Source organism: Odontesthes bonariensis, chromosome 2 (assembly GCF_027942865.1).
Source record: "Odontesthes bonariensis isolate fOdoBon6 chromosome 2, fOdoBon6.hap1, whole genome shotgun sequence".
NCBI classification, from domain to species: domain Eukaryota; kingdom Metazoa; phylum Chordata; class Actinopteri; order Atheriniformes; family Atherinopsidae; genus Odontesthes; species Odontesthes bonariensis.
Window position 1 is genome coordinate 16,073,392 of NC_134507.1, and position 25,897 is coordinate 16,099,288.

The following is a 25,897-nucleotide window of genomic DNA, read 5'->3' on the forward strand; positions in this document are numbered from 1 at the left end:
TGAAGCCCTGCAAAATGTCTCCATCTCGCTCTGTCTTTTGGCCAACACCCTGTGCTTTTGCTGTCTTTTCCTCCATGATTTCCTGACCTTCCTTTGCTCCCTGTTGGACAAATCGCTGATACATTTCAACTTTCCCTCTTCCTTTCGTTTCCTATTTCTTTCTCTTTCCTTCCTTAAATATTCTTCGTGTTTCACTGGGTCATCCCTCACTCTTTGTCTGTATTCTCTTAGCCTCTCTGCTCCACTTTTTCTCATTTCTTTTGGCATTTTGGTTCTTTCTCCCTTGGACAATTTCAGATAGAAATCAGTATTATCTACATGTTTACCATTTAGTCCACACAACACATTTATTTAAAAATTATGGGATTGAACTACTTACCATTCCATTTTGTCACAACCGAAATGATCATGTCACTACCGAAACTTTACCATATGTTTTGGTAGTGACCGTTTCGGTAGTGACAATTCTAGCTAATTTTGAACATAGCTAAAGAATGCTAGCAAGCATATGGCTAGCATACACGTCTTTGAAGAGGGGTACACACATAAAAACATGATATTTTGCATAAAACCCCCAAAAGTTTACTTAATTGAAGAGAATATGTGTTTGGTAGTGACAATTCTTAAGGTTACACGCCGATTTTCAGACTTTGGAACACATTTATATCAAAAGTATGGGATTCTGCTACTTACCCTTCAGCCTTCATGAAGGTCAAAGATGCTAACACTTCCTGCTCAAAAATGCTGGGGTATGGCTAAAAACCTGGCTCAGCCATTGGACCAAAACTCTTGTGTTTCGGTAGTGACATGAAAACTGGGGACATGATTTTTTGAGTGTAGTTTTTTAATTTAACAATTAAACCCATAATAAATCTAAATATTTCAACTCCTGTTTAAACCTAATCATAAAGATATTTGTAATCACGCCATTGAAAAAAATCTAAAAATTGTTTTAAGTGTTATTTACAGAAATTGAAATTTAGATGTCAGGGTTGGGGACAGCTACTTCCCGATAGAAAGTACCCCATAAATGATGATTTTGTATATATATAGCTTACCACTATCTCATTTATTGCCTTGGGTTTAAATATACCATAACATGTTCTTAGTAAATATCTTTGTCTGAAGACTTAATTGTTTTGTTAAATGATTTTTCTTGTTGAGGGACAGCACTTTGAACCAATTCGGTAGAATGCCCCATATATATATATTTTTAAGTGTAAGGTTTTGTTTTGATATGTCTATTTATTGCTGAGATGACGACACAGTTCCTCTTTGGTGGCTTCACCGCCATATTTTATAGCCTCTCACAGGCAAATATTGGTTTTGAACTATCTGACAAATAACTGTTGTGTGGCTTGGTCTCTAGAGATCATCTTGAGTGTAAGGTTTTGTTTTTTTATTACAGGAAGATTTGAAACAAAATATAATTAACAAAACAAAGTTCGTTTAAATAAATTAATATAAAATAGAGTGTGCATTCAATTGGTGTACAAAAAGGTGTGTGTGGTTGGTACTACATAGGATAACTATTCTGCATTGGTTTGGAGTCACTAGGTCACATGGCTTGGGAGGTATTGGAAAAAAAGACACCTTATTTCCTTATTGTGAATATCTGTCGAATATCCGAATATCCAATATCATACCAACTTCACCACGGTCTGCACCACTGGGAGCGCCGCTTCCCTTAAAAAAAAGGTTGCTTTGTGCATGAATCCATCACACTGCACTACGATGTAAAGCAACACTGAGGGATAAAGCGAGCTAGTTAAACACTGCACATGCTGGCTGTCATTCAGAAGTCACTTTCTGTTCCTTGCCTCTCAATCTCAAACTGGGTGGCTGTTGTGAGTCATAAGTGAGGCTGCCCTCCAGTATCCGCTCCTCTCCTCCTCGGTTCTCAGTTTCCTCCGAGGCTCCCTCAATCCCGACGGACTATGAGATATCTCTGAACATTTTGGAAGTTTTTTTAGCAATATGCTGCGGGTCGTTGTCGAGTCCGCTAGTGGGATACCCAAAAAGAAACTCGGAAATCCAGATCCAATAGCCGCGGTTGTCTTTAGAGGTGAGCAATATCATGGGCATGACTGTAACCTTAGATATTTATTTTCTCCTTGGCAAACTGTGTGAGGGGTAGCCTATGTTCGTTGCCAGACTGATGATTCAAAGATTTAAAAAGCTTTATTTATCCCGAGGGATGCTGTGCAACAGTTAAGGTACAAGAGGGAAAGTACTAAAGTAAAATAAAATAAAATAAAAATAAAATAATAGAATAGAATAATATAATAGCTTTAGTTTCTAAGTATATTTAATACTATGTCATCCTTTGGTTTTGGGAGTCACACTCTCAAAAGATAGATTTTCATTCTTTTCCCCAATGACTTAAGTTAAAGGTTTTGGCAGTGAGTCACAAAACAACTGCATCCTTATAAGGTCAGAGTAACCCAGTGCCGTCAAAGAGCCTTATCTTTTGGCAGGAGTGCTTATATTTGTTAATATTAGCAGTGTGTACTTATGTTGTGCAGTGTGAAATTATTGATCCCACAATTTGGTTGAAAGAAGATGGTGAAGACGGTGTTTGCATGTGAAATTCACATGACGTGAATAGAAACAGACTCCTTAAACCAAAGAGAGTCATTAAGTCCACCAATAAATAATAAAGTCCAGCCAGAACAAACAGAATAATAAATGTGAGTTTTGTGTCATGATGCTTGCAGGTGAAAAGAAGAAAACCAAAGCAATTAACAATGAGTTGAATCCGGTTTGGAATGAAGTGAGTGAGAACTATTGTTTGTTTATATTTGTAAAATAGTTGTTCACCTGACACCTAAGTGACGTTGTTGACTGTTAACAACTGGCCCTTCTTCATAATTACAGATCCTTGAATTTGATCTGAAAGGCTCATCTTTGGATGCATCCTCATTCATCGATGTGGTTGTAAAAGACTACGAGACTATTGGGAAAGATAAGTATGTTTATGACAAAAAGTCCCATTTGCATGTGTCATACAGTGACTGTTCAGGCAGCATGAGGTCTTTACCAAACAGGTGTTGAGTGAATGAATACATGACCCGCAGTATGACAAATCACCGATCATCTGAGCATGTTTCTGTCTTTGTGGAGGAGGGCCTCTCTGAGTCAGCGACTTCCCTATGAGACAGAAAAACCTGCAAAAACACACAAAAACACATCGCATGACAGCGATGAGGAAAACCTCCTTCACTCTGAAATGTTCCCCTCCTGAGACAAAAGACGCGTGATTATAATCGGTGAATCCGTTGCCATTGTGGTTCCACTAACATGGCGATTATGCCAGCTCCTCTTCACTCTGAATGTAGTTGAAGAGAATGATTGTGATCTTTTGCCATGACACAGAGCCGCATGTTGGAACTTTTCTGAGCTTTATATCTACAGGAATCACTGCAACCATGTTAAGACTTGCTGAGTAAGAAGAGAAGGTGCTTTGTCCTCATCACAGCAGCACCACAGCTGTTTCAGGAATGTTGCCCTTAAATGGAAATAGGAGCACCGCTTTCTTTATTGTTTTTAAACTTTATCTCATATTCAAACAACCATAAATTATGTTATTTATTGTTCAGATTAGTTTCCTGCTTTTATGTTAGGCATACTTGAGTTGGAGACCTTTTTGTCTTTCTGGAGAGCAGGCAAGAGGGTCGACCAAGAAATAACATTTCCACTGAGTCACGCCAGAGCCTTATTGTTAACAGTATAAATTATTCTGGGGCTGGCATGAGGAGTGGGGGTGAGGGAGGAGGAGTGTCTGCCTCAGCCACAAATGCACTTTTTCCATGATCACTCTCTGAAACTGCACGTAAGAAGTGAATAAGAGAACTTGTGCTGGCTTGTCATTGGCTTTCATACAGAGTATGACTGTGGGAACAGATTTTTTTTGTTGTAGACAAAACATATTTGCCAGCTTTCACCCATAGTTAAAAACCAGGAAAATCAAGAAAAGGAACGTGACTCTTAAAGCCAAAGAGGCATGTTTAACAGTGCAATCAAGATCCAGTTGCTTATCTGGCAGTGCTGACTGCTTAGTTCCTGAAGGAAACTTAGAGCTTTTTGTATTTCTTTCAGGTTTGTTTAAAGTCGTATGTTGAAAGGATAAAAATGTACAAGAAGAAAAGGAAATAATCACGTTTAACTCATCCATAAAATGAGCTTGTTCTCATGTTGCTTATTTAAGACTGCCTTTCCTCTTGCCTCTTTGGCTCTATATCTGTCACAGAGCATACTGCACATGCCTGTGGTACAGTTGAACTGTTTCTGCCTTATTGGTTTTTCCTCACAGCCTTTTTTCCTCCCCAAGTAACCAGCAAAGTACACTATTTCTTGTATTGGAAACCGCTACTGCTTTCACCAAAATTGGCCGGGCAGAGAGGAAACGTGGCATAATAGCATCAATTTGTAACTGGATCAATGTGCAGTGGAGTTATTTGGTTTGGGGAAGTTTTTAGAAAATGTCCATTGTGCTGCAAAACATTGTGATTATTAATCGCAGTTTCAGGACTTCTATTTTCTAAATGATTCTAGAGTGTAGATGTTGGTAATCCTATATGTGAAGAGAGAGCATCCACAATGATGAGCGGTTGTATGAGCACTGCAGTATGACTTAGTGATGTTTGCTAAGCAGAAATTCTATGTGATTGCTTTACAGATTTATTGGCTCTGCAAAAATCTCATTAAGAGACTTGGCCAGTGGTCATGTGAAGTCCCTCCCATCTAAGAATGTGCCTTTGATCAATGAGAAACAGCAGGCTGTCGGGGTAAATACATCTGTTTAATGACACAATCCCATGTATACTTACATACTATACTTTTATCGTGTCTTTTTCAATTTGATTTACTTAATTGAACATGAACAGGATAAGCTCTTAATCACTCAGATCAGCTTTAGTCCATAGCAACGGTTACATTTGTTGTAATCTATGGGGCTATGTTTATTATTAGACATACACAGCAGATCTAATGTTACTAGCTTATTCATTATGCATTCTTTTCTAGGCAAACATTAATTTACTCATTGGATATGAGCCACCTGCCAACGCCCCTTCAAAACCAAATGATCAAGCTAATGGGGACATGTTGCATGTGGATGGTGGTAAGAAGACTGCAGTTAGCTTGAGATATATCATGATAAAATGCCCTTCCTCTTTCAATAAAACCGAGTTGTTTCTGAAATGTTTTTATTCCTGATAAAAAAAAGTGCAACTATGATAAGATTAAATGTTGTAAATCTTAACCAAGTTGATGCAAATTGCCGTTTATGGGTAAACTCTTTGATTAAAAGTGAACTTTGTGTGTGCGCTCTTTTATTTTTACAGGGGGCAGTGAGGAGGATGACGAGGCGGATGGCGACATGGATGGTGGAAGTAAGGTTGGCAGTCCAGGAGCTCCCGTTTCACCAAACCAGCCTGCCAAACCCAGACATAAGTCACTCCGTCTCAGCCGAAAGAGGCACAGAGCTCTGGCCAATAAGCCTCAAGACTTCCAGGTATTGTCTGAGTTTCAGTTGCTTTTCCTGAAAGACCAAAAAAACAATTAAGAAGGTAATTAGGATTGTCGATCACATGCCTAGAAATACATTTGTCCACACTCAGTATACTGGTATTTGGCAACCCCAGTGAATTAATAGCACCTTGTGTTTTGTCTCACTGATTGTTCAGCTGCTTCATTGTCGCTTGTAATGTCCAGATCCGTGTGCGGGTTATCGAGGGTCGACAACTGCCTGGCAACAACATTAAGCCTGTTGTGAAGGTGAATTTGTGCGGTCAGACCCACAGAACAAGAATCAGAAGAGGAAACAACCCGTTCTTTGATGAGGTAATGATCCATCCGCACATAAAAAATGCTACTCTTTTTTTAGAAATGACTCACTTTTTCCTTTTATCTTGCTTGTCTATCCTTTACTTTCTCTTGTCTTTTGTCCATGCTACAGAAATTCCTACAAGCTTCTATAACATCTTGACTGATGCATTTCTCTCTGTATCAGCAGTGGTAATTCGACCGCTTGGCAACTGCCTTCTTTGGAGATAGAAGCAATTCCCTTCACCTTTCTCTTGCACCTGTTTCCTCTCAAAATCATTTTCTCTCGTCTCCACTTTTGCCAAAGTAGGATGCTCAGCTCAAAAGGGCCTCTGAGATCCAAATGTGTCGTATAAATGTTGACCAAAGATAAATAGATTTATTCTGGACTTTCTCTTCTGCCCCTCAGATGTTTTTCTACAATGTTAACATGCTCCCCTCGGAGCTGTTTGATGAGAGCATCAGTTTTCGAGTGAGTAGAAGTTGCACTTTGCATGATTATGCATTTATAATTACTTTGTTCTCTTTTACCATTTAGTGCTGTCTTCTTCTTTAAAGGTTTATGACTCCTTCTCTCTCAGAGCAGACAGTCTACTGGGAGAGTACAAGGTGTGCCCATTTGAACAAGTTCTATCAGATATGCTTAATTTATTCTAGTTTTTTATCCCTAACTCTCATTGGCCAGAAGTTTGACGTGTGTGAATTTGTTATTTAATCATAGCTGGATGTTGGCTTCATCTACGATGAATCTGGTCAGTTCTACAGTGTAAAATGGGCAGTTTGTGAACATTTCAGCTCTCTGTTTGCGCCATGTATTAACATACTGTATTAAACAAATGACTGTTTCACATCCAGGTCACGCCATAATGAGGAAATGGCTTCTCCTGAGTGATCCTGATGACACCAACTTGGGGGCCAAAGGCTACCTGAAAGTCAGCATAATTACTATGGGCACTGGAGATGAGCCACCAGTACATGAACTTTCTTACTTACCATCAAATTCTTACCTCTTAGACCCAATCCTAGTTTCTCCTCTATGCCGTCCCACTTTGCTCTACCCCTCCATTTCATCGGGGAAAGGTGTCCCTGCTCTTTTGGGGATCAAGTTGTTGTGGTCATTTTGCATTTCAACTGTGGTGTTCAGGGCATTTGGATGGCTAGACAACTGCTACGCCTTGATCCCCAAAGGGAAAAAGGCGCCTCTCCTCTGCAAAATGGCACGGCGAAGGGGAGGATTTGGAATTGACCCTTAGAGCAGTGTTGACCATGAAAACTCTCCTCTTTTTCTCGGCTGCAGTCTGAAAGTAGAGAGTTAAGTGAGGAGCAAGATGACATAGAGAGTAATCTTTTGGTCCCTACTGGTATCACAATGCGATGGGCCACCCTGAGCCTCAAAGTCTATCGGGCTGAGGATATGCCACAGAGTAAGTGATATATATACATTGATAAATTTACATGCCTCTAGCACACAAGCAGATACCTTCAAAAAAGTTCTGTTTGTAAATGCTTCTTTATTGCAGTGGACGATGCCTTTGTTCAGACAGTAAAACAAGTCTTCGGAGGCGATGGAGATAAGAAGAACTTGGTTGATCCATATTTGGAAGTCAGCTTTGCTGGGAAGAAGGTATTTCTTGTTAGATTAAAAAAAAAACAATATGCAACTATATTGCTGTGTGAATATAGTTAATTTCCAATCATAATTTTAACAATTTTGTTTTTAAGTTGAGCACCAAAACAATTGAGAAAAATGCAAACCCAGAGTGGAATCAACTCATTAACCTCCAAGTCAAAGTAAGAAGGATGCTAATTACAAAGTATCGTGTGAGCTTTGATTCAAAATGAGCAGTTCAGCACAAATAATCTCTCTTCTTTATAGTTCCCATCCATGTGTGAACGCATCAAGTTGACCATGTATGACTGGTAGGTGCTAACACTGATGCAGAGGCAGCTTCACATGTGACAATATCACAACCAGTATTTCACATGCCTGTTCACTTTTGGCAGGGATCGTCTGACGAAGGACGATGCTATAGGAACAACCTTTTTGAATCTGAGCAAAATGTCTTACTCTGGTGGGGACATTGAAGGTGATCATACAATTTCATTCTTTTCACTCTGTATTTTAAACCTTAATTTGCTGTATGCCATTTTACATGTGTTTGTTTGTTTAATCTAAAACAGAAACAGGAGCTGAAACTTCAAATGCAGTCTCTGAACGTATGTATGAAACGGTCATATCTGTGGTTTTTGTATTTCCTCAAAAGAGATGGTCTGTTTGACTGTATTGCACTATGAGGGCAGATTGAACGACACACGTAATACGACACACTGTACTGTACAGATGACAAGCTATGAAGACAGCCCTGTCTCACATCAAAATATGCAAGAGCTTGTCATTTTTTTATTCTTATCTTTTGCTACATCATTAGAGTGGGACTCTTTGCAGCGGCAACATTGAAGAATTTAGAATTAATCTTAACATAATTCATTTATGTTACTATTCAATTAATCGTAACATGTTGCATTTATAAAACTGAACATGTCCATGATCTTTCACTGTAGCTCACCAAGTAGTTTATAACCAAAAAGTCAGAGAAAATGAAAGTCAAAGACTGAAAGTGACGGCATATTAGTGCAGCTAAAAAAACAGTATATATGGGTAATGATCAAAAAAAGGAATTAAACCATGGCTAGAAAGGAAACCACAGAAGATAAGTCCCCAATAGGACATATACCTCTGTCTTGTCCTGTGACATTAAGCTACCATAACCACCTCAAATTCTTAATCCCAGAGGACTTTATGGATTTTTTTTTAGATGCAAGCAAAAAGTATCTTCTTAGTTGTGTGACATAAATGTGGGCCAGTAGAAAACAATGGGGAAACTAATACACTTTGCAAGGTAGACCAGCATACCTATTGCATTGTTTTGATCAGAGACTGGGTTGAAATAATTTATCTATTATACGAATGCTATGGTGATCATCTGTTTCTGTTCTTTCATTCTTTGCTCACGATTCAATAAACCTTGAAACTGTCCAGGTGGGTTTTAAACAAAACTTCAATGTGTTACAGTAAACACTTCAGCATCAGAGGCTGGTTTTCTCCCAGCTTTTGGGCCTTGCTATGTCAACCTGTATGGGAGCCCGAGAGAGTTCACTGGTCTGCCTGATCCATACGATGAACTCAACTTCGGGAATGTATGTCGCCCTAAGTACATTACTGAGAGTTTAGGACTGTGTAAACATGAAACACCTGATATTTCATCATCATGACCATGTGGAAGTGAGATTTTTGCTATTTGGTTTTGACCCAGGGAGAAGGGGTCGCATACAGAGGGAGGGTCCTTGTTGAACTGGCCACTACACTGGATGCAAAGGTTGATAAAAATGTGGATGACATCTCCAGTGATGACATCCTGGTAGCACAGGTAAACACTACTTACTGTACTTAGTCCTGGTAATTATATAGTCCCCTGAAAATCTCCTAATGGTCATGTGACAGCTTACTTTGTGTTTGATATAATCTTTTAGTTTCCCTGCTAAAGATAACATGATTTCAGGAGAGACTAAATATACAGTCATGAAAGTACTAGATAAAATAACAAAAACGTACCATCATTGTCAGATACTAAAAAAACATGAGCGCTTAAACTGGGACAACACTGTTAAACACACCGATGCTATCTTGATTTACAAAATCTTCCACGGCAAAGCACCTCCTCCATTACAAGAATTTGTGAAAAAAAACTCAAACAGATCAACAAGAGCTGGCTCTAGAGGTGACTGTGTAGTTCCTTTCAGAAAGAGTGTCTTTAGTCAAACCACATTTTCTGTTCGTGCTTCTCACACTTGGAATTCAATACCACACACAATACGTGAACTCCCGACTCTGACCTCTTTTACCAAACATCTTAAAGCTTGGCTATTGGAGGAACAGCACTGTTGCCACAATCCTGCCTAAAATGTATATGTGTTTTATGATCCACTAAACTCTTCATTGTTCTTGCTTTTATTTTTTATTTTCTGTCCTATTGTGTTTTCTCTCTGTAATTATTCCCTCTTTTCACACTGGCCATGAAGGCTAACTATTCTAATTGTTGTTACTGTTGTTTTAGTGATTTTACTATCCTATGTTGTTGACATCAATCTGCCGAAGGGACTAAAGATGGAAATTAGCCATTGGCTATAATCTTGCATATTTACATGTATATGTTCATTAATATGTATTGTCCCTGCTTTAAATAAACTCAGACTCAAACTCAAACTCATGAAGAACAACAGAATACTTTTAATGAAAAAAGGGAAACTACAGTCTTCCCGTCTCAGCTTCTAACACTCCCACATCCTTTGTTAATTGGTTTCAGAAATACCAGCGGAGGAGGAAGTACTCGCTGTGTGCTGTTTTCCACAGTGCATGCATGCTCCAAGAGCCTGGCGAGCCCATCCAGTTTGAGGTCAGCGTTGGTAATTATGGTAACAAGCTGGATTCCACCTGCAAGCCCCTGGCGTCCACAACCCAGTACAGCTTTGCTGTATTTGATGGTATGAAACGAACAAAGAAAAGTTTCAAGCCATTTAGACACAACTGCTGTCTCAGTGTATTTCAGTATGACAGCAATTTTTTCCTATGGGCATGAGGGAATTCTAAAACGCAAAACATGTGTTTAAAATAATTGGGTATATTTACAATGACCTCCACAGGTAATCACTACTATTACTTACCCTGGGCTGACACTAAGCCTGTGGTGATTCTCACTTCATACTGGGAGGACATCAGTCACCGCTTAGATGCCACCAATGCTCTCCTCTTCATTGCTGACCAATTGGTAAGACAAGTCCCTGTGGCACATCAGGACAATATTCTCCTAAATATAGCACTTGTCCGCTGTGGTCGAACTCCTCATTAATCCCCTGTCACCTTACTTTGTGATTCATTTCAGGAGTCCCACCTCACGTCTTTAAAAACAGCCATCTTGGCCAAGATGTCTGAAACGCGTCTTGCAGAGATTTGGCTCAAACTCATCAACCACATGATTGAGAACCTGAACAGGTAAGACAGGACCTGACTGTACTTGCGTGTTGCCAGGTCAGATACATCGGCAGGGTGGATGTTTTGGTTAAACTCTGTTGTTTTACTCTTGATAGTGTACAGCTTCCAGCACTGGAAGGGCAGTCCCACATTACTGCGCTGGATCTTCAAATAAAAAATCTGCGTGAAGCTGCTGTGGTCAGTATCGTACAGATGGCCATTCACATGAAAGAAGAAGCCACAGATGTCAAGTCCACTGTCGGTGAAATTGAAGACTGGTTGGACAGAATCAAGCAGCTGGCAGAGGAGGTCCATGACACTACTGAATCTCTTGGAAAAATTAATTATGTTGCTGATAAAAGACACGATTGAATATTTATTATAATGCATTGGAAATTTGTCACAATCAGCCTCAGAACAGCATGCCAGATGTGATCATATGGATGTTGAGAGGAGAGAAGCGAGTGGCTTATGCCCGAGTCCCAGCCAACCAGATCCTGTACTCTAACTTTAGCGAACAGGCCCGTGGGAAACACTGTGGAAAGACTCAGACCATCTTCATGCAGGTAAAAGAACTGTACCAGATTTACTCTTATTTAATAAATGTGCCTTTAAAAGCTTCTGAGTCACCTTACTTCATAGTCACTGTTAAATTTCACTCCAAATAATTCTTGCTTCGTCAGTACCCCATGGACAAGAACAAAGGTGTGAAGCTCCCCGTTCAGCTGCGCGTCAACATGTGGCTCGGACTCTCTGCTCATGAAAAAAAATTCAACAGCTTTTCAGAGGGAAACTTCAGTGTGTATGCTGAAATGGTACAATTTGACTCAAAACCTTAGCTTTTCTAAGAATACATACAGCATACACATTTCTGACTTTAAAAAAGCTTGTTTGAAATATTGCCTTTAAACACACCTGCTTTTTCGCTGCAGTATGAGAACCAGGCTCAGGTGTTCGGGAAGTGGGGAACCACCGGCCTGGTGGGTCGCCATAAGTTTTCAGATGTGACTGGAAAAGTGAAACTCAAACAAGAGCGCTTTCTGCCTCCACGGCAATGGGAGTGGGAGGAAGATTGGTTTGTTGACCCTGAGCGATGGTAAGTTTAAGAAACTCACTTATCACCCACAATCACACACTTGCAGTGTTTCAAAACTCTTGGCTTGGACTAACTCGAGTGCAAACATCCTGTTATTGCTCCTCAGTTCGATGTACTCAAAAGTTCTGCGCATACTTCAACATCTATTAGAGGATATCACTCAAAAAGTTGTGTGTTCCATCATCAGTGTACTGTAATGGATTATAGGGGAGCAATTCACCACCCACCTAAAAGGTTTTATCCCATTTACACCAGCAGAATGTCATATGTTAATGAAAAAATTTCATTTTTCCATATGCTCTCCTGTTTTGTTATGGTTGCGGTCATTATCTCCAAGATATCTCCAGATGCCTTCACTTTTATTGCACCTGTAACCTCTTCCTCTTTGTCATTACTTGTGTAGCTGTAACTAAGTTTTTCTTTCCTTTTTTTTGTTCTTGGTGCTACAGCCTCTCAGGCGTTAACCCTAGTGTAATTATACATCACTAATGGTAGCTGCCTCCGCACAAAAGCATATCATGGCCACAATCACAGGATATGAATAGGAATTTGAGCACCAGCCAGTGTTTTGGATTAAGGAGTTCAGCTCCTCCCTTTGTCCCTCTGAACTGCTTACATTCTCCCACCACAGCTCATGTAAATAATCTTAACTAACTGAAGCACTTCTTCCTCAGCTGCTCTGATTTGTTTATCGCGTTAATACATAGCCCGTATGTGAGTCACAGTGCCTGTCATTAACCTGCTAAGTGTTGTTTTGCGTTTTTCCGCAGTCTGTTGACAGAAGCAGACGCCGGCCACACAGAGTTCACAGATGAAGTTTTTCAGAACGAAACGCGTTTTCCCGGCGGGGAGTGGAAGCCTGCTGCAGAGCCATATTCAGACGTGGTACGGTTTATTCTCCTCAACCGCACACATATTGAAACATATTCAACTTTTTGAACACTAAGTGAAATATGTGGCAGATGACAACAATACTCTTATATTAATGCCTGTTTCCATTGTTATCAGTGTCCTCTGAGCTTTGTTATGTACTTAGAACAGGTGGTTTGGTTTGGTGTTGTATGCACATGAATGCCTTTTTAAAGATGTTACCAACTGTCTTGTTGGTGTGATGTGTAATTTTGATCAAGGATTAAGGATGCTGCTGATGGGTATGACATCACATTGGATGCTTGGCCCGAGTAACAACAAAAAAAGTGCCTGTTTAGATTATATTCAAGATTATATATTTAGATTATGTTACTTATTCATTCATTGGGCGGCTGTAGCTCAGGAGGAAGAGCAGTCGCCCACCAATCGGAAGGTCGGTGGTTCGACCTCGGCTTCCCCGGGCTACATGTCGAAGTGTCCTTGGGCAAGACACTGAACCCCACGTTGCCTACCGATAAATCCATCGGTGTATGAATGTGTGTGTGAATGATTAGAAAGCACGTAGTGTGTGTATAGACATAGACGTGCTGTATGAGTGTGTGTGAATGGGTGAATGTGACATGTAGTTAGAAGCGCTTTGAGTGGTCAGCTAGACTAGAAAAGCGCTATACAAGTACAGTTCATTTACCATTCACCCCTACGATGGACTGCCCGCCTCTCACCAAAAGGCAGCTGGGATAGGCTCCAGTCCCCAAGCGACCCCAAGCAGAATGAATCTGACATAAAAAATGGATGTAGGTGTAGACAGTGGCTTTCAGAAAAAAAAAAGATAAAATAACTATTATGACTTCTGCCAAGCTGCAAGTAGCATACAGACAATGAGGAGTCAGCAAAATTGCAGACTAAAAAGAAGCAAAAAAGGACATGGAAAATTAAATGAATAAATAGAAATAAATCTAACCATATTCTGTGCTTAGCCAAATCAAAACAGTCAAGTTGAAGTTTATGTATAAAGCCCAAAATCACTTGGGTATCAAATGACAAATGTAGCCTTCCAATGGAACAATCCCACAAAAATGTCAAGTAGCCTATTGTCGAATCTTCTCCTCTGATCAAATCACATAACGTGGAAGAAATCAACTAAATAGATTAAATGGGAACACTTTGATTAAAGGACAACAACAAACAACGTTTTCAGAATAGATATAAAACTATCAAATTTTCTAATATCACCTTGTAAAAGTTTTGCTAAAAATAAAAAAAGAATACACTACGTGACGGGGCGGTCTGAACCAACATCCACACCAGCAATTTCAAGGCTGAATGGTGAGACCTATAATTTGCATGATTTGGCTGAGATTTTCAGTTATAACTCAAAGCCACACACATGTGGATCTATTTAAAGGCCGTAATGTAATTGAAGCCTTTCCAGGTTTTCCTCCCTTGCTCAAAAAAAGCAAGTAACAAAAAATCATGCTAACAACAAAAACTACAGCTATATAGTATATATATATTCAAATATGTAAATGAAAGGACATATTTTAATTGTTCAAAAGCTATTAAATAGATCAGCCATTTTATATGTAAATAGGGAAACGTCTGTTCCTCTGGGGCTGTGCAAATTAAAAACAAAGGTGAACAACAAAAATAAGAGGCCTTTAGCTTTTTGAAAATATACAGCACTTGTTAGAATAAACATTGGCTAGCAGCCACTGATTTTACAAATACAATGTCGTACAGTAAAATCACCTTTTTGCAAAGTCTGTGTTTTGATAGCACTGGTGCATGTAAAACGACTCTGAGATTGTTAGTCCACATGTGCAAGTTACAGAGAGCTGCAGCTGGATACAGAGAAGTGAGGGATAGAACATGTGTGCACTCGTGGGGGTGTTGTGATAACGTCATACAAAAAGAATTTAGCCACAGTTTGTCCAACGTGTTGCTACATGTAACCCTGGCTGCTCTTTTTTTTCCTTTAACAAAAAAACTCAAAACAAAACAAACAAAAAAGTCGTTAAGGTGGCAACAATGAGGAGAAGTTGTAAATAAGTGCAGCTCAGCTTGTTGCTGACAAATACAGAGGGAAAGGTGTGGGCGGGGCTAATGGCGTCAGATCATATCAGTATAAATGTTATTATTTGATTTCATTCCGCGTTCGTAAAAATAACCACATGAATTACAAAGTTAGTATAAGGCCAGTATATCTTGTGTACGATAAGAAAATTTACATAAGAAATACACAATAAGAAAATCTTCTTAAGGCCTCAGAAAGACAGTTAATGCACAGTGGAGATGTACAATGCCAGATAAGAAGATGCAAGTCAAAGTTAAAGTCTAATCTTGCATGTATTGAAAGTCGATAGAGGGATTTCAGGACTGGTGAGACGTAATCAAACGTTTTGGTGCTGGTGAGTATCCTGGCAAAATCACTTTCTGGCTCTTTACATGAATGATGGATTATAGAGAAAAGAATATTATAATAATTGAGTCCGGAGGTGAAAAATGGATGTATTAGAGATTCAGCATCGGATACTGACAGACATGGATGGATTCTAGGCAAGGCAAGGCAATTTTATTTATAGAGCACAATTCATACACAGGGCAATTCAAAGTGCTTCACAGCTACATAAAATCACAAGAAGGCAATAAAATCATTGAAAAGAAATAAAAAATAAAATAAAGAAATTAAAAACCCATTAAAATAAACATTAATTAATTAAAAAGCAAAGAGTGCAGATAAAATACTTTCAGATCACAGCTATTTAGCACAGCTAAATAGAACTGTTTTCAGCCTGGATTTAAACGTTGTCAGAGTTGAGGCCTGTCTCACATCTTCTGGAAGACTGTTCCAGATTTTAGGAGCATAAAACTGAAACGCAGCCTCACCTTGTTTAGTCCTGACTCTGGGCACCAGCAGGAGACCCCTCCCTGAGGTTCTCAGAGCCCGAGTTGGTTCACATGGCTTTAACATGTCAGAGATGTACTTTGGCACTTGACCATGAAGAGACTTGTACACAAGCAGAGCTGTTTTAAAGTCTATTCTCTGAGCGACAGGAAGCCAGTGCAGAGACCTGAGCACTGGACTAATATGGTCGTATTTCCTGGTTCTAGTCAGGACTCGAGCAGCAGCGTTCTGGATGTACTGCAGCTGTCTTACAGCCCGTTTAGAGAGCCCAGTGAGCAGGCCGTTACAGTAGTCTAACCTACTGGAGACAAACGCATGGATCAGTCTCTCTAAGTCTGGTTTAGACACTATTCCTTTGATTCTGGCAATGTTTTTTAGATGGTAAAAAGCTGCTGATGTTACAGATTTAATGTGGCTGTTAAAGTTCAGGTCTGAGTCCAATATTACCCCGAGATTTCTAATTTGATAGTTAGGTTTTAGAGAGAGAGTCTCAAGATGACTGATAACACTTTCTCTTTGTTTCTGTTGGCCACAGACAATGATTTCAGTTTTGTCTGAGTTTAGCTGGAGGAAATTGTTTTGCATCCACACACTGATCTGTTCGATGCAGCGACACAATGTATCTACAGGCCCGTGTTCTCCTGCCGTCAGTGACACGTAGATCTGAGTGTCATCTGCATAGTTGTGGAAGGACACATTATAGCTGCGTATTAGCTGGCCTAATGGAAGCATGTACAGATTGAACAGCACGGGTCCCAGGATTGACCCCTGGGGAACCCCACAGGTCATAGCCATTTGGTCTGAGACACAGTTACCAATTTCAACAAAATATTTCCTGTCCTCGAGATAGGATTTGAACCAGTTTAAGACACGACCAAAGATTCCCACCCAGTCTTCTAACCTCTGTAATAAGGTTGCATGGTCAACTGTGTCAAAGGCAGCACTCAGGTCCAGCAGAACTAAGACTGTGACTCTACTTGCATCTGTGTTCAGGCGGATGTCATTTGTCACCTTGATCAGAGCTGTCTCAGTGCTGTGGTGGGGCCTAAAGCCTGATTGGAAAGTATCAAAAGCATTGTTAGACAGGAGAAAGTCACTAAGCTGTTGGTATACAACTTTTTCTAGGACTTTGCCTAAGAATGGCAGGTTTGATATGGGCCGGTAGTTGTTCAGTACTGTGGCATCAAGATTGCTCTTCTTTGGAATGGATGGACAGGTGTTTCACAGGTTAAAGAATGTCGATCCTATAACGCAAAATCACAAATGACACCAAGGTTTCTGACTGTGTCACTGAGATATAATACAAGTGTCAATAGATGTTTCAGAACATTCATGATACATAGTAACATATAGAGGTTTTTATAAAGTTGTCTTTGTGAGAGAAAAAATGACCAGCAGTTTGGCGTAATCACAATTGAACCCATCCGGTCTTAGACATGCAGTCGTTGCCCTTTTAAATTAAGTAAGTTACAAACAATGAAACGATGACAGTAGATTTTTGTATTTGAAATAACTGAAACAACAGACAAAACGTGTGTTTGTGCAGAATGGAGAAAAGGCTCTGAGCCCAAGAGAGTTTGAATGTCCACCTGGATGGACCTGGGAGGATGAGTGGAGCTTTGACAGCAACAGAGCTGTCGATGAGAAAGGTAATAAATGCAAAGTGAATGCTTTGAAAGACTTATTTTCTTTGTTGATTGATGATAAAAGTCTTAACTACGTCTGTGTGCACTTGTGTGTTCTGACACCAGGTTGGGAATATGGAGTGACAATTCCCCCTGATGATAAACCCAAATCCTGGGTTGCAGCGGAGAAGATGTACCACGTCCACCGCAGGAAGAGACTCATCAGGCCAAGGAGGAGGACATCTGATAAAATGGCTACATCTGAGGTAAGGAAGAGGTAAATGAGCAAGATTTAGATTCAAGACATCATGAGTGCAATCTGTGATTTTTTTCTTTTCCCAAATTTTTATAGAGACAAGAGCCGGGAGAAGGCTGGGAATACTCTTCCCTGATTGGCTGGAAGTTTCACAGGAAGGAGCGCTCATCTGACACGTTTCGCCGCCGCCGTTGGAGGAGAAAGATGGTCCCATCAGACTGCATTGGGTCCTCCGCCATCTTCAGACTGGAAGGAGCATTAGTGGGTCTCTCTTAACTGCTCTAAGCAGGGCTCTAGAATGCAACCAATTTGGTCGCACGTGCGACCTATTTTCTCAATGGTGCGACTAAAAGAAATCTGAGGTCACACGGTCACACCCGTTCGAGAAAAAAAAAAAAAAAGTCTACGCGACTGAAAGTCTCCCTGTGGTTCAACAACAGACACAGATTAGACCCATATCGTGGTCTAAACCAATCAGAGATAGTGAAGGGCGGGACCCCCTCTAATTGGCCCGTGGACGTGTGTGTACGTTTGAACACGCGCATCCTGTAGTGCATTTGTGACTGGTTCTAATACATTTCGAATTGAAACGCTGAAAAAGCACAGTGCATCTATGAATCACATTACCTGCTCAGTGTCTCCTCTCCCCGCTGCCTTTCAGCGGCAGGCAGCAGCAAACACATCATCGGACGAGGCCGAGATGATAATCAAGTTTAACGTTGCCTACCATATTGCAAAAGTTCCCTTCACTAAGTTCAAATTTCAGGCCAGTGAAGCACTTTAAGCACCAACACTTTTTCAGTAAGTTAAGTGAACCTGTAAAACTGCGGTGTTAAATGCAATGCGTTTGAAAATTTGGGTGCACCTAAGAAAAAAGTGCAACCAGTGCAAAAAGTTAGTCTAGAGCCCTGCTAAGTGATATTGCAAAATATGTGCATAACAAAGCATTTGCCATGGCAACCTGAGTTACTTTGTGCCCTCTGAGTCATATCCTCTTATTATCCTCTCACATGTGCCTGTTCCTGTCAGAAGTTGGCAAATAACTCAGGATGCTTGTTTTAGTTCTGCATGTTTCAGAAAGTGTTGGTTTTAGGACCTCGGCATGTGTTCTTTTTAACAGGGGGTTGATGTTGATGAGAAGCCCAGTAAAACGGAAGCAGCCAAACCATTTGGTGCCAACACACCCACTATTTCCTGCCACTTTAACCGTAAGTAGCTGGGTCAGATAAAACTCATTCTTCACTCCTGATGTTGATTAAAGGCTGATTTAAACACCACATCCTGACTGTGAATAAACACTGATATCAGGAGGTCAGTACACGTTTTAGTTCTCATGCAGTATAACAAGTTGATGAAAATCATCTCCCTACAGGGTCTTACATTTACCATTTGAGGGTGTACGTTTATCAAGCAAGAAATCTCTGTGCAATGGATAAAGACAGCTTCTCAGGTAAAAACAATCTAATCATAAAATGGCAAAGTACAAACACCAAAAAGTGAAAAAAAAATGGAATAGCTCTCAATATACAATTTTTCCTATATAAATAAGACAATAAGGCCCTGATTCCCTCCAGATCCCTATGCCCACGTGTCATTTCTGCACATGAGTAAGACAACAGAAGTCATAAGAAGCACACTGAACCCCACATGGGACCAGACTGTCATCTTTGAGGACGTTGAAATCTATGGAGACCCACAGAGCATTGCCCATAACCCTCCTGATGTAGTCTTGGAGCTGTACGACAGCGATCAAGTGGTATGTTATGTATTTCATTTTTCCTTCTGATCAAATTTCATAACAATATACGACTGAATCCTTAGAAAGCAATTAGAGGCCATGTTGTATATAACATGACTTTGCTAAGTCTGTGTGCCACTGTGCCTTATTAACTAGGGCAAGGATGAGCCTATGGGTCGTTGCACGTGCCCCCCTGTGGTAAAACTGAACCCCAGTGTGGCTGTCAGTCCAAAGCTGCTGTGGTTTCCAGTCACCAAGAAGGGTCGCAGTGCTGGAGAGGTGCTGCTAGCTGCTGAGCTCCTACTGAAGGACAAAGTACAGAGAACGCTATTAGGTAGTATATATGCTATTACTTTAATGAGGCTGAATAAGGGAGTAACTCTTGCTCACCTTTCAGGGGAATGATGGAGATCTGCCTCTGGTGCCTCCTCGACGGGGAGAAAAGCTCTACATGGTTCCGCAGGGAATCAGGCCAGTGGTGCAGCTAACTGCCATTGAGGTACACTATGAAGTCATTTAGTTCTTCAGCCAAATTCCCTCACGATTCAACATTATGTGACATGACCAGACCAACCCAAGACGCATTTGTGTTTGTGTTTCTCATCCATAACAACCTTACTTCCTTTTTAGTCATTCCCTGATCATCTGTTACCAGGCTTTCCACCTTAATGGACTCACATTCATGTTTTTTTTAAGTGTATCCATGTTTTTATCTCACCCCAGGTGTTGACTTGGGGCTTGAGGAACGTAAAGACTTTCCAGCTGGCCACCGTTTCTTCCCCCAGTTTAATTGTGGAATGCGGTGGTGAGATTGTTCAAACTGCTGTGATCAAGAACTTCAAAAAGAATCCAAACTTCCCTGGATCTGTGCTACTCCTGAAAGTGGTACAAACCCTCAAACTTACTTTAGAAAATATTCAAACATCTCTACATTGACAACTTTTACCGATGAGAGAGAAGTCTGTATGATGGAGAAATCCCAAGTAATTACAACTATTTATTAAAGGGTGGGTAAGATTAGCTAATTTTTTTCTCAAATTAGTTATTAGGTTTGCAAATCTGATGACAAACAGTGTAATAACCTTTACATTACATTCACCACAAAAGATGTTCTAAATTCAGGTCGGTTGGTTATTCTCTATCACGTAGCTTCATCTGTCACCAGAAAGTAAAGTTGACTTGAGATGACCCAGGTAGCTTTTAAGCACAGTACTTTGTTATGTGACCCGTCTTCTCGCTGTTCACCAAGCTTCTTCCCAAAGAGGAGATGTACACACCTCCCATAGTGCTGAAGGTAATCGACCACCGACCCTTCGGCAGGAAACCTGTGGTGGGACAGTGCACCATTGACTATCTGGAGCAGTTCCGCTGCGACCCGTATCGTCGAAACGGCGATGTCTGCATGTCCGCCAGAGGTACCTAAACAGACTCGTGGCCTATTGAAGGTTTATACACCTCCTGTTAAATACAGTCAAGATTTATAATGTTTTATTTCATAGTGGCAATGATAAATGCTGCCCAAGGAGATGTCATTATTGACATTGAGGAGAGGAGAATTGTGAAAACTGAGGTAAAAAAACATTGTCAGAGGAATATTGTGAGAAGATTTTTAAACTTGTCCTATTGCATTGATAAGTGTTTCTTTATTTGTCTCCCACTTTGCAGCTTCAAGCAGAAAAGGTGAGAATTCCCCCCATTCACAGACCATCTACAGATATGTATCCTCTCCAAGATGACTAATGTTACCATCATTTTGTGTAGGAGGAGGAGGCAGTAGACTGGTGGAGTAAGTTCTATGCCTCTGTCGGGGACCAGGCAAAATGCCGGCCTTATCTAAAAAAGGGATACGACACATTACAGGTGACGTGTTTCACAGACCACCACCACAACAACAACAACAGTAACAATATAACTGTAACAGGCGGTCACTCTGCTGTTATCTTATGCTGTGTTGTGCTTTTTAGGTTTACAACTGTGAATTAGAGGAGGTCGAGGAGTTCCAGGGACTGACTGATTTCTGCAGCACTTTTAGGCTACAGCGAGGAAAGACTGAAGAGGAGGAGGACGATCCCTCAGTTGTGGGAGAGTTCAAGGTGAAGAACTGTGACCGTCAGTCACGCAGCATTCCATTTTGGCAAATTTGTTGTACAGTGACAATAAAGTCATAATTTTTCTGCTGCTGCAAAGACAACAGCTGCTACTGCCAATGCAAGACTACTTTGCTTTGTCTTGGTTTGCCCTCTGGTGGATCATTTAAGAATTTCATTTTAATTTGATTATTAATTTGGCAGGTACAGAATTTAGGCCTTGAGATAGCATCCCATAGAGAAAGAGGTATCTATAATTAAGTTGTTCTTGTGGCATAAGCACAATATATTGGCACTGTATTAAGTAGGTGAAGGGACAGTTAACCAAAGTAGGTGGTAGTTTTAGAACTTAAAGTATCATTCAAAACCTGTCCTGAATGTGTTTCATCATTATAGCTCTGTCATCATTATTTAGTTTTGGATTATGTGGATCAGTCAATGTATTACATTTAGTCTTTGTAAGATTAAGTAACTAAGCATACATAAAGTATTAAAGCACATACATAAAATCTAGAATTTCTGAAAAATATCAATGTACCCATAGTAAGTAATCAGACCACATCTGCCTGTTATTTTGTAACATTTTTTTTCATGTTATTACATTTATAATATACTTAGAGAATATACAGTCATGTGAATGAGGAGAATATACCCGCTATGAATTTTGGCATTTTACCTGTGTCACATTGTGTCATCTGGTCAACAGATGCAGCTTTGCAAACCTAAGCTGTGCCGATTTCTTGTTCCTCACACAGACTGAAAACTTTTATGTATACTTTCCAGTACAATAATTGTGTTTGTGCATGTGCCCATAACTGGTTTTGAGAAGATGTTCCAACTGAGCAGTTGTTCTGTGTTCTTTGCTCAGGGCTCATTCAAGATTTACCCACTGCCTGATGACCCAGGGGTGCCAGCTCCTCCTCGCCAGTTCAAAGAGCTTCCCGAGAGCGGACCACAGGAGTGTCTGGTCCGAATATATGTGGTGCGCTGCATCGACCTACAGCCTAAGGATACTAATGGCATGGTGAGTCTTCCATGTCGCTGTTACGGATTCAGATGCAAGTTTTATAGATTTTGTAAATAAATACGTTTATCATTTATTTTCTGTCCGGTCCTTTTAGTGTGACCCATACATTAAGATCACACTTGGGAGGAAAACACTGGATGACCGAGATAACTACAAACCAAACACCCTTAATCCAGAGTTTGGAAGGTAAGCTTGTGATTTATCATTTGTTTAAATTAGTGTATACAGCTAAAAACATAACGCAACACAGATACTTTAACAATTCTCCTCTAATGTAAAGGGTGTTCGAGCTGTCCTGCTTCTTACCTCAAGACAAGGACCTGAAGATTGCTGTCTATGACTATGACTTGCTGAGCAGAGATGAAAAAGTGGGAGAAACAGTCATCGATCTGGAGAACAGACTCCTGTCTCAGTTCAGGTCCTGCTGTGGCATACCACAGACTTACTGTGTGTAAGTATGTATTTGTGTGCTATTACACATGAAGTACGACATGAAAAAAAAAAAAAACAAGCTAAAACTAGTTTAATGACTTTTTAAATTAGTTTTCTTGAAGCCAAACCTGAGGGGCTCTGTCTTTCTTGTATGCTGTGATTGTAGTCTGATGAGCTCTACAAGGCTCCACCGGTTTCAATTATTTTTGCAGGTCAGGGATCAATCAGTGGAGAGATCAGCTGAAGCCTTCTCAGATCCTCCAGAATGTGGCCAAATTGAGGGGTGACCTTCCTCCACACATAGAGGGAGATGGCAGATCACTGTCTTTGTCAGGAAGAATATACAACCTGCAAGATTTCGGTACTTCTAGTGTCTTACGACCTGCTTGTTATGTTTCCTGATTTAGGTTTTGTATCGCCGTTGGATTTCCACAGAATCTGTGATATGGTAGAATGTTATCCCTTCTCCCATGACAATTGTGATCTGCGGTGTCCTTTACAGAGGCAAACACTGCACTGATCCACCCACATTTAGGCCCAGCCAGAGAGAGGCTGGCCCTACATGTTCTTAGAAACCAGGGCTTGGTACCGGAACATGTGGAAACCAGAACCCTGTGTAGCTCCCACCAACCAAATCTGTCTCAGGTAAATAAAGGAAAAGGAAAACATCCAATCATTTATTTTCACATTTAAAGAATGAAATTGCTTTGAGGAATTGGTGTGTAAATGATCCTGTGAGATACCTTTGGCTATGAGCGTCATATTTTCTCACAAATGCAGGGACGAATTCAAATGTGGGTAGACATTTTCCCCAAGAGTCACGGCTTGCCTGGGCCTCCTTGTGATATCACTCCACGCAAAGCCAAGAAGTAAGAAACTTTTCACAAATGAATATTCTTACAGTCTAATGTAAAGCACTGGATGATAAAACGAAATGGCGCATTACAAACAGGTATTTCCTACGGGTTATCATTTGGAACACAACTGACGTCATCCTGGATGAGACGAGCATCACTGGAGAAAACATGAGTGACATCTACGTTAAAGGGTACGTAGTTTGTCCCGTCTTTTACCTAAACCTTTCATCTGGACTGCAGATAAATAGCAAATAAGCATTTTTTTTGCACTCACCTATTCATAATCTGAATTTTTAGATGGCTACCAGGAATGGAGGAGGACAAGCAGAAGACCGATGTCCACTACAGATCCCTGGATGGAGATGGAAATTTTAACTGGAGGTTCATCTTTGGGTTTGAATACCTGCCTGCAGAGCAGCTTTGTGTCGTCTCAAGGAAAGTGAGTGAGATTAAGGATCTGGAACAAAACAACAAGTGATGCTGTAACTTTAGTTTTTATTTATGATGAAGCACTTTTAGGCAATGATCAGCATGATTTCTGTCTCTTTTTTTTGTAGGATCATTTTTGGAATCTGGACAAAACTGAGTTCAGGATTCCTCCTAAATTGATCATCCAGATATGGGACAACGACAAATTCTCACTGGATGACTATCTAGGTGAAGTAGCATTACTATAATACATCATGGCCTGACAACAGACTAGCCTTGAAAGTCACGTCTGCTATAATGCATGACACATATTCCTCTTCTTGTCGTGTTTCCGTCACAGGATCGGTTGAGCTGGACCTACTCAATCTGGTCCCCCCTGCAAAAACTCCGGAAAAGTGCAGCCTGAAGATGCTTCCAGGGATGATGGGAAATGCTTCCTCTAAGAAACCGCTGCACAACTCACTCTTCTCCCAGAAGTCTGTGCGGGGGTGGTGGCCTTGTGCCATTGAGAAGGATGGGAAACACGAGCTTGGTGTATGTTCGTCCTCAGCACAAGTCTTTTTTCTTATCTTGGATTCCATGATACCAGTTGAGACTTTTGTTTTAATTGAATTTGACAGGGTAAAGTAGAAATGACACTGGAGATAATGGAAGAGAAGGAGATGGAGGAAAGACCTGCCGGGAAAGGCAGAGACGAGCCCAACATGAATCCAAGACTGGACCCTCCCAAGTGAGAATACGGCTCTCCTAAACAAAACTATAGATCATTTTACAGGAACTTATGGAATGCAAACACTGCTGTTTTTGTGCATTCGCAGTCGTCCCGACACGTCGTTCTTCTGGTTTACAAACCCCTGCAAGACCATGAAGTTCATAGTGTGGCGCAGGTTCAAGTGGATATTCATTGGAGTGATTCTTCTTCTGCTGGTTATCTTGTTCCTTGGGATCTTGTTCTACTCCTTACCCGTAAGAGCTTTGACTTTATTATTATGAAATGACCAGAAGTTATTTTCAGAACTATGGTCATATTTGGTCTAAAACTTAGAATGTTTGAATGCTCTTTTGCTGCCCAACTGTGAGTGATGAGTAAAGAAAGTGTTTTAATTCAGCAACTAAGAAATCTTTCCTTTCAACCACAGAATTACATCTCCATGAAGATTGTGAAGCCTTTCTCCTGAGCAGTATTGGAGAGAAGCTGTCTGTCTTCGAGCAGCAGAATCTACGGTCCAGCCCACGGTTACCGTTCCTCTGAAATATGCCATAAAAGTCATAATCAGCATTTTCCAGTTACACCTCTGTCCTTTCTTTGCACTGTTACTTTTATCTCATGTATACAAATCACAACAATATCTCGTATGTTCAAACTAAGACAAATAAAGCCAAGAATTTTTAAATGAATTTCTACATAAATATAAATTGTTCATATTTTGTGTGAATGTCATACTGCTGGATAATGATATTTAAAAACTATCAGCACTAAAAAAACTGCAGTCCAGTTCTATTAAAACGTCAATATGGATACTAAAATGTGCTTTTCTATAAATTTTAGTCGCATAAACATGCCACGACACAACTGACAGTAGTATAAATACACTATATTGCCAAAAGTATTTGCTCATCTGCCTTTACTCGCATATAAACTTAAGTGAAATCCCATTCTTAATCCATAGGGCTTAATATGACGTTGCCCCACCCTTTGCAGCTATAACAGCTTAAACTC

At 40.3% G+C, this 25,897-nt stretch overlaps 1 protein-coding gene across 1 annotated transcript; it reads left to right on the plus strand.

Annotated features, from left to right (window-relative positions):
• The first annotated feature begins 1,760 nt into the window (after positions 1 to 1,760).
• Positions 1,761 to 25,575, plus strand: myofl (myoferlin like). The gene is made up of 54 exons (XM_075478330.1): positions 1,761 to 2,065; positions 2,718 to 2,773; positions 2,878 to 2,969; positions 4,679 to 4,787; positions 5,026 to 5,122; positions 5,346 to 5,515; positions 5,716 to 5,844; positions 6,236 to 6,298; positions 6,385 to 6,435; positions 6,548 to 6,578; positions 6,682 to 6,797; positions 7,124 to 7,250; positions 7,347 to 7,450; positions 7,549 to 7,617; positions 7,703 to 7,746; positions 7,831 to 7,913; positions 8,008 to 8,043; positions 8,900 to 9,024; positions 9,141 to 9,254; positions 10,191 to 10,368; positions 10,528 to 10,652; positions 10,767 to 10,876; positions 10,972 to 11,164; positions 11,266 to 11,421; positions 11,539 to 11,670; positions 11,788 to 11,951; positions 12,722 to 12,836; positions 17,273 to 17,375; positions 17,478 to 17,617; positions 17,704 to 17,868; positions 18,728 to 18,815; positions 18,980 to 19,057; positions 19,182 to 19,363; positions 19,502 to 19,660; positions 19,743 to 19,844; positions 20,069 to 20,230; positions 20,595 to 20,760; positions 20,845 to 20,915; positions 21,011 to 21,025; positions 21,107 to 21,205; positions 21,310 to 21,438; positions 22,301 to 22,456; positions 22,554 to 22,645; positions 22,740 to 22,910; positions 23,104 to 23,252; positions 23,394 to 23,536; positions 23,672 to 23,760; positions 23,844 to 23,939; positions 24,046 to 24,187; positions 24,306 to 24,405; positions 24,518 to 24,711; positions 24,798 to 24,907; positions 24,996 to 25,143; positions 25,317 to 25,575. Exons 1-54 carry the CDS (start codon positions 1,978 to 1,980, stop codon positions 25,353 to 25,355), a joined length of 6,165 nt encoding a protein of 2,054 aa, XP_075334445.1. The 5' UTR covers positions 1,761 to 1,977; the 3' UTR covers positions 25,356 to 25,575.
• The last annotated feature ends 322 nt before the right edge of the window (positions 25,576 to 25,897 follow it).

What these genes read in the sequence shown, in the direction of transcription:
- myofl (XM_075478330.1), top strand. Translation starts at nt 1,978, where the DNA reads ATGCTGCGGGTCGTTGTCGAGTCCGCTAGTGGGATACCCAAAAAGAAA. An exon ending in TCTTCATTGCTGACCAATTG is followed by an intron (nt 10,653 to 10,766) that starts GTAAGACAAGTC and finishes GATTCATTTCAG; the next exon opens with GAGTCCCACCTCACGTCTTT. An exon ending in CTGTGCTACTCCTGAAAGTG is followed by an intron (nt 20,231 to 20,594) that starts GTACAAACCCTC and finishes CTGTTCACCAAG; the next exon opens with CTTCTTCCCAAAGAGGAGAT.